At 33.1% G+C, this 8,243-nt stretch overlaps 1 protein-coding gene across 1 annotated transcript; it reads left to right on the top strand.

The window, feature by feature from the left end:
* The first annotated feature begins 5,364 nt into the window (after positions 1-5,364).
* On the top strand, positions 5,365-6,925 carry LOC114268933 (kinesin-like protein KIN-7L). Its single transcript, XM_082901271.1, has 4 exons — positions 5,365-5,517; positions 5,589-5,691; positions 5,795-5,875; positions 6,846-6,925. Exons 1-3 carry the CDS (start codon positions 5,468-5,470, stop codon positions 5,873-5,875), a joined length of 234 nt encoding a protein of 77 aa, XP_082757397.1. The 5' UTR covers positions 5,365-5,467; the 3' UTR covers positions 6,846-6,925.
* Positions 6,926-8,243: the final 1,318 nt, after the last annotated feature.

Below are 8,243 nucleotides of genomic sequence, written 5' to 3'. Positions count from 1 at the left end.
GTTACTAGACTTTTTCAGTTTTAGTTGATAGGTGCATTGGGCTGCCAATTTTAGTTAATGGATTCAGGAAACATCCAAGTTGCTTTAGCTTAAATTACATGAAAAAGTTATGATCTTAGTATGTGTTAGGTTTTTATTCTTGGCAATCCCGTTTGACAAAACTCCTTTCAGTTGTAATTGTATTCGATCTTTTATTTCAGTGAGTCTATGAGTTTTAGATGCGAATCCAACTCGAATTGTGCCTTGCAGAGAAGTTTGTGATGTTAATTTAATCATGTTTGCCACTTCGCTGACTATATCAGGGATCGAGCTGCCTGGTTAGCTTGTGGGAGTCCAGGGAGTAGCGCCTTTTGACAGGTCTGGGGTAGTGCCCAGGCTGGGTAGAGGGGCATTGCCCCCGAAGCAAAAAATAAAATTGCAATCGAAGTTGTTTGTCCACTCAGGCGGCCATTCTTATGCTCAAGTGAAGATTGCGACCTTTTAGAAGTTTCACCTGCTTGCAAAAGTACTTGGAGTTGTTTTCTTCGCTCGAGCAGCCATTCTTGCACTCGAGAGTAGATCCGCTTGAGCGGCCATTCTTGCGCTCGAGCGGAGATCACGGATCTGTTTCCTATAAATATGTGTTTCAGTCCAATTTTAAGGGACGGCTTCTAGATCTTATTATTGGGTATTAGGGTTTTCTTTTGGAGCTTCTTTACTTGTTTCCTTTAATATCTGTGAGAGTTTAATCATGAATTGAGCGAATTATATCAAAGGGTTTGTTTTGTTTTATTTATTCAATACAAAAGAGAGAGTTGTTATTCGGTGGATTCCGTGAAATTTGGGCCTAAAGCTTTGGTGGATTCTGGAGTGGCTTATTGTCATGGATTCGACATCAATATTGTGGGTTCAACGTTGGACAAGACAATTCTGAGGTGAAGACCGTGGTAGAAGAGGCATATAGGGGTTGGTTCAATTCAGGCGTAGATTCGCTAGGTAATTGAGAGTACACGTGTGTAATTCCTTTTATCTTCTTAGCGGATTGTTTTGTGGCTTTGACTCGTGATTTTTTATCACAATTGGAGGTGCTTAAATTGTGATTTTTCCACGCTAAAATCGTTGTGTCAATTTGTCTTTGATTGTTTGATTGTGATTGTTATTTACTGCTTAAAATTGATATATAATCACAAATAAGTATTTAGGGGATTTCTAGATTTTTCAGTATGCCTGTAATTTGTCTACGAGAAAACTGCTCCAACAGCCAATAACTTTTGTGTTTTAGCAATATGAATCCTACAATTATATTTTAAAGGGAACAATGAAACATTTGTTAGGAATTGCTTGCAAGCTGTGGTAGTTTTGGAGCTTGTAACACCTTCAATCACATTAGCAAATAATTACAGCACTTCATTTTTTATTTTTTATTTTTAGCAAAAAGGATAACGACACTTATCAATAGTATTGAATTTTTTTTTTTTTGGTGACAACTTGGTTGCGATGTGATTAGAAGTATGTGCATGCATTAATATCAAAGTCTTTGACAATGTGCTGATCAAACCTATTATCATAGATTGCTAGCTACAAATAAAAAACAGTTGCACCTTACTAAAACATAGTAACTTTTTACATTACTGGCAAGTCGGAAGTGAAGTTTTGCAACAAAGTTTGGAGAAAGTTGAACGGATTTGGTGTCTACGAAAGAGGAGTTTGATATATCTTGAAGCCTTTTGTGACATGGTGTTCTAAAAATTTGAAAATTTGTTGCTTTGTTTTCATAACATGTTTATATATGAAGATACAGTCAACGATTTCAAACAGCACAGGACTATTAGTGTGTGTGCTATTTTCTGACCACACTGCCAAACAGGTACTCAGTTGGAGAACACCGACAGAATAGATTGCGCTCGAACGACCTGTCACAGAAAGATGAGACTCCGGTGGTGGTTCGTCCACTCGGGGGGCACTCCGATGATCAAGTCAGTAATCAATATCTCTCAAAGATAACCAATTGTGCTTAACTCACAAGCCAGAATACAGAAAGCGTACCTTAGACCTATGAGGGTGCCTTTCTTTTATAGTCAGCACTAACTTGATCCCTGTAAAAGCCTAGCTTCCCTTGGACTCTGGCCCAATGCTCATGCTGGACTCTCCAACAGATCAAGATAAACTCCCTAAGAGCTTTATCCTTATCCAGGCTAAAGTCCTTCTCCCTTCTAGGACCCTTTATAGCTTATTCGTTTATCTCGAATTCCGGTATCTTCGCAGATAACCTTGGCCTAGCTGAGATCACCTCGGCGTCAAGACCAGGACACGTGGCATCTCGGCTAGCACTTCGGTGCCACCTTGGCCATGTGTTGTTATTCAAAAAACATGTCCCCACAGTTAGCCCATATTGTTGATTAATAGAACAATCAAGATATTTGTAACATGTGGATATTTGTTTTTTGTTTTTGGATGTCTTGGTAGGTTAGGTCTCTCATGGATCATTTTTGAACTCTTTTAGTAAATATGTCATAGCCTTGTTGAGCATGAATTTCATTCCAGCTTCTCTCTTTCCCAAGGTTCTGCTTTTGCCAGTTAAGCATAAACTCTGATTTTGAGCATATATTTTTTTTTTATTTGGTAAGTACTTTAATTAATAATGAGAGAATTATATGAGAAGTCCAAAGTGATCTTGAGCAAGATGCAAGTCTATTTGTTAATTGAAGACACGTAGATATTATTTTTATGGGGGCAATTGCATTTCAGTGGAGTCTAGAGTAAATTATAGCATTTTGATGGATGTACAAATGATTTATGCACTAGACTGTGTATAAATTAGTTGAATTTTCATCAAAATGTAAATATTTTTTCTACTTCCCATCAAAGTGCAATTTCCCCTTTTTATGGCCAAGTTGAAGTTCTCTCTTTTTTAGAATAGTAAAGTTGTTGAAAATGCATGCAGTCATTTATTTATTAAAGTTCTTTTTATTCTCAGTGGGGAATTATTTGATAATGCTTTTGATTCATTGATTCATTGCATGCAGTTTTTAGTTTTTAAACAGGTTTTCATTTGTATTTAATGATTTTTTTAAGGAAATTTTTTTAATTCCATCTTAAAAAGTAGTGATTCGTTTAATCCACTACAAGAAAAGTTGCCTATAATGGCGCTTGAATCAAAGACGTTTTATAAAACGCCGTGCTATATCTCAATAGCCAACACGTTTTCGAGGCGTGATGCCCTGTTGATGGTCTCAATGAGCCAAATCTGTTTTACTTAACAGACACTTAACCCATTCCAATTACCATAGGTAACAAAATCTCTCATGAGCTGCTCTTCTCTCTTAATATCGATCTCTCACTCACTGTAGCTGTTCTTCATCGGACTCGAATTCGATCTTTCTCACTCTAGCTGTTCTTCATCTCTCTCTCTCTCTCTCTCTCTCTCACAAATCGCAGATCCGAAATCGAACAAGAAAGTCGATCTTATCTGATCGAAACCCAAACTCAATCTGATTTGATCTCTCTTGCATTTTGTTAGATTGGTTCTTGCTCTATCTTTTCTTCATTGAACTCGAACTCGATCTGTCTCGCAGATTGTAGATCCGAAATCGAACAAGAAAGTTGATCTAATCTGATCAAAATTCGAACTCGATCTGATCTGATCTCTCTCACATTTTGTTAAATCTACTTATTAACAAGGTTTCAAGCAAGTCGTTTTTATTTTGTTTTTCATTAACAAGTGTTAATCGGTGTTTGATTTCTCTGTAGGTGCCGATGAAGTGTAGAGATTGGTTACAAGAACTTTTTTTTTGATGGATTTCCGGAGTTGTCCCTGACTATTGGAAGACTTGCAGTTTTCTACAAACAGAGAGATTTGTACTTCTATCAAGCTTGGGCATATGCAATCCTAGCCACCATTCTGAAGGTTCCTATTTCATTGTTTTCAGCTCTAATTTGAACATCTCGTTGGATACAGTCCTGATGCTGGGAGGTTAGTGTCACTTGACAACGCTTGCATTTTATTCTTCGTTATATATATATATATATATATTGTTTTTCTCCAAATATGTCTTTGATTTGAACAAGTTGTCATTGTTTTACCATTATTTAAATCAACTACTCAGATTAGTCATTTAGCAACCAGAAGCTTTACTGGTACTTTCAAATAAACATTCACACCATACACAAACACACCCTTCTGAAACTGAATAGGAATTTTGAATTAATTTCTATCATTGCCTTGTATCTTAGGTTCTTTCTCCAGTGCATTCTATTTTTAGCTCTACACTTAGTAGCTACATCCATGTTTCGTTTTGTGGCATCTGTCTTCCGCACCGCGGTTGCTTCTACAACAGCTGGTAGTTTGTTTGTATTGTTTTTCTTATTATTTAGTGGCTTCATCATCCTAAAATGTAAGATTTCAATAACTCTTCCAATCTGATTTTTGGATAATTATTTAGGAAGATGAACTTAAGCTAAGTTATCTTGTTATTGGAAGAATTCAATAACTCTTCCAATCTGATTCTTTCTCCAGTTCATTATATTATTTAGGCATTTTTCCTTTTAGCTACGTGAGTTTTTACTTCACATCACATACATACATATATACATACTCATGTATTGTTGGTATATAACATTGTATTTAATTTATTTGTTTGCTGTGGTATAGATATGGAGATGGTGCGCCAATTGACAATTCTGCAAGGTTCTATAAGTGGTTTTCAGAGGTAAATTTTGATTAATTTCTAATTTTTATTGTTACTATGGTTCTTTTACCAAGTGAGATTTGGGTTTCATGGCGTGTTATATGACTGCCTATAGGGTAAAGGAGAGAGAAATGGCTTAATCTTTCGTACGGAGTGTTTGGCCTTGGCAATAGGCAATATGAGCATTTCAACAAGGTCTGGATTTCATTTCATTTCATGTTTTGGTCTGTTCATTGGATTTAATTTATTTGTTTGTTCTGGATTTCATTTCATTTCATGGCTTAATATTTCAGCTTTGACTTTCTCTTCTCAAGACTACATAGGGGCATCCTATGGTGAGAGTCCTGTTTTTTGAGAGCATTTTTATACTTATGTAGTCTTTGTTTGGTTGCTGAGAAAATGCTGATGTAAAGAAACTAGGGTTGAACTTAAATTATTGCTCTGCTTTGTTAGAAGGAAATCTAGGAAAGGAAATTTATTAAAATATGATGTTAGGTTTCTCACGATTTTGACTCCCAAATAGCCAAGAATCTAGTAGCCAACAAGTTTTGGCTGATTTGAAATTATTTTTTTATTATTTTTTAAATCATGGAGTTTTTTTGCTTGTTGAAACAAAAAGAACATGAATTGTAAGAGTTAAGAGTTGAAATTTAATTTATTATTTTCCTAGGAATTTCCACTAATCGCATGGAGGGTCAGGTTTTGAGAGTTTAAGTTTGTCAGATTAGTTAGTAAGAGGTGGAGCTTGAAGAAGCGAAGCAAACTTATAGTAATCAAGCATTTACTAAGAGATGTGATTAATGATTCTTGGCAATGTGATTAACAAACTAAGTGATGGTGCAAAGCAAAGGTATTTGCCTCCTTAAGTTAATAATCCATCTCATAAAACAACTGTCTAAATGAATCAAAATATAAATACAGGGGACACATTCCTTATCGGGATAGTAAGCTCACTCGCATACTTCAACCTGCTCTTGGTGGCAATGCCAAAACTTCTATAATTTGCACTTTAGCACCAGAAGAGGTAGGTTATTAATATGTTATCGAGTTATATGTGTGTATATATATATATATCTTACATCAAGTTTAACATTATAGTATGGTTTTAATATGGCTACTTCATCCAGATTCACATAGAGGAAACGAAAGGAACCCTCCAGTTTGCTAGCAGAGCCAAGAGAATAACAAATTGTGTTCAAGTGAATTAGGTTTGTTAGTTATTTGGTTTAATAACACTTAATTCTTTTCCAACTTAGTAAGATTACAACATTTTACTTCAACACATACTTTTGTTACTGTAGCTGCCATATTGTTTGTTCCTGACATACTTTTTAGTAGAATCTAGCGGTAAAAGGTAATATATAATATGGATTCAATAGAAGTTAGTGTCTGAAGTGTTCCTAGAATTTTTTATTTTTGAGATGAGGGCATGTTGAATATTCTTAAATTTTTTTGTATATTGATTTCTTTCCTATGGTTTGTAATTTATCATGGGCAAGTTCATAAATTTGAGTTGAGCCAAAGAGAAAACCTAAATGTGATGGTTTACATGATTCATGCTGTATCCAATTGAAAAGTAGCTTACAGTTGGTTGGATGGTTACCTCTTTCTTAAGTTTCCAGTTTCAATATTGACTTCATTTATGGTTTTGGTCGTTGTAAAATAATGATTTGTTAAAAAAAAAAAAAAAAAAAAACTAGGAACTTTACACTTGAACTAGTTCAAATGGGCTAAACTAGAATGTCAAAAATGTTAACGTGGGTGGCATCAAATTAAAATGACTTTGAAAATATTAAGTATGGAACATTTTCCAATGTTTATAAATTGAAGGATCTTACTTATATCATATATTGCATTATAGCACCACTTCCTTGTGTATTTGCAGTTTAATCACCAAGTTGTTACATAGATTTCTGAAAGCCAAAAAGTTAAACATTTCTGGATTTGTTCATTGAGAGCTTGCCTTGATTGTGTAAATTATCGTGTTTTAACTTAATTGGTCCCTATGGGTTTGACATCATTTTGTTTGCAAATAGTTTTTAAATAATGATTAAGCATATTATCTTAAGTAAAAATTATTATGTTAAAGTTGATTCCTTGCTCCTTTCAAATCTAATGGTATGGCTAATTGGAGTTGATTTTTTTTTTTTTTTTTTTTTTGTTTCTTTTTGTTTGTAGATTTTGACAGATACTGCCTTACTGAAGCGACAAAAACTAGAGATAGAGGAAATCACACAAAGCATGAGATCAATGCATTAATTAGGGAACAACAAATGAAAATTGACAATCTCAATAGTCTTGTCACCGTTTCGGATTCCAATAAAAAGTCTAGCCAGGTAAACTTTTACAGTGCAATGTCATTAAAATGTTTATTGATGCTGTTTAACAAACCATCTTTATCCTCTTATCCTGTTCACTTTCATCAGAATAGATGAGTATGTAATATACTAAGAAAAAGTTCATAGATATCAGTTCACTTTTAATCAATTAGGCTTTATTTATCCTAACTACTTACTTGGGCAAAAGCAGTCATTTTTCCATTGGTTTTCTCTCTTAGTAAATGCTTGATTACGTTTCTTATTTGTTGTAAAATAAATAATTAAAGCCTTTATTATCACTTTATCAGTGAACTGGAGAGGCCTAATTATCCCTCCTCAACAGAGTGATAACAAGTCACTCCTGTATGATTATTCCAAATGCAATCTTTGCTTCCCATTGTATTGGTGGCCTTTTGCTTAGCATAAACTCTGTTTGTTTCCATTTTTCAAAATTTACTTTTCAAAAAAATTCTACTTTTTTATTTTTCATATTCTTTTGTTTTTATTGAATTTTATTAATAGTTTAAGTAATTTTTTTTAACTTTTAGACACACCTAACATAAATACACTTAGAAAATATAATATTTGTGAAAAAAACATCTTTAAAAAGTTCTCTAAGTACCAAAAATACAAAAAAAAAGAAGAAAATTCAGTACATTTTTCATATTTTTATGTATTTATTAATTTTTGAAAATATTTTTTCACAAATAATTTATTATTTAGATACATCTAAATAAGATATATCTAAAAATGTAGAAAAATTGCTCAAATTTTAAAAAATATTCACTAAAAATAAAAAAAAATTATGAAAAATAAAAGAAACTCAATTTTCAAAAACTGAAACCAAACACATTGAATGGGATTTTTTTTCTTTTTGGGCCTGAAATTCAAAATCAATTTGTTAGGATTCTAGCCCAATAGTGGTTTGGCCCAATTAGAACCAATAAGGCTTAGCTTGTTAGCTAGAAGTCTCATATCTCATTACAAAGTCAAAAATTCATATTTATTTCTATATATATATATATATATAATTGTGATTCATTCTATAATAAGAAAAACAAAAAAGGTATGCAAGATTGTTTAACAATCCTTATTTATGATCCTTAACTTATCATTTTTTTTTTCTTTTGTTTACATTTTTGATCCACCATTGTCATCATTATATGAGATAACGTTTCAGAGATTGTTTTGTGAAGATAGAAATAAGTAATTTTTTGACTTATTTCTTTACTTTTTGACTTATTTACAAAATTATTTA

Source organism: Camellia sinensis, chromosome 13 (assembly GCF_055761805.1).
Source record: "Camellia sinensis isolate YWXY chromosome 13, ASM5576180v1, whole genome shotgun sequence".
In the NCBI taxonomy this organism is placed as follows: Eukaryota; Viridiplantae; Streptophyta; class Magnoliopsida; order Ericales; family Theaceae; genus Camellia; species Camellia sinensis.
Note: the sequence above shows the minus strand (reverse complement) of the source record. Positions and strands in the feature narration are given on the sequence as shown.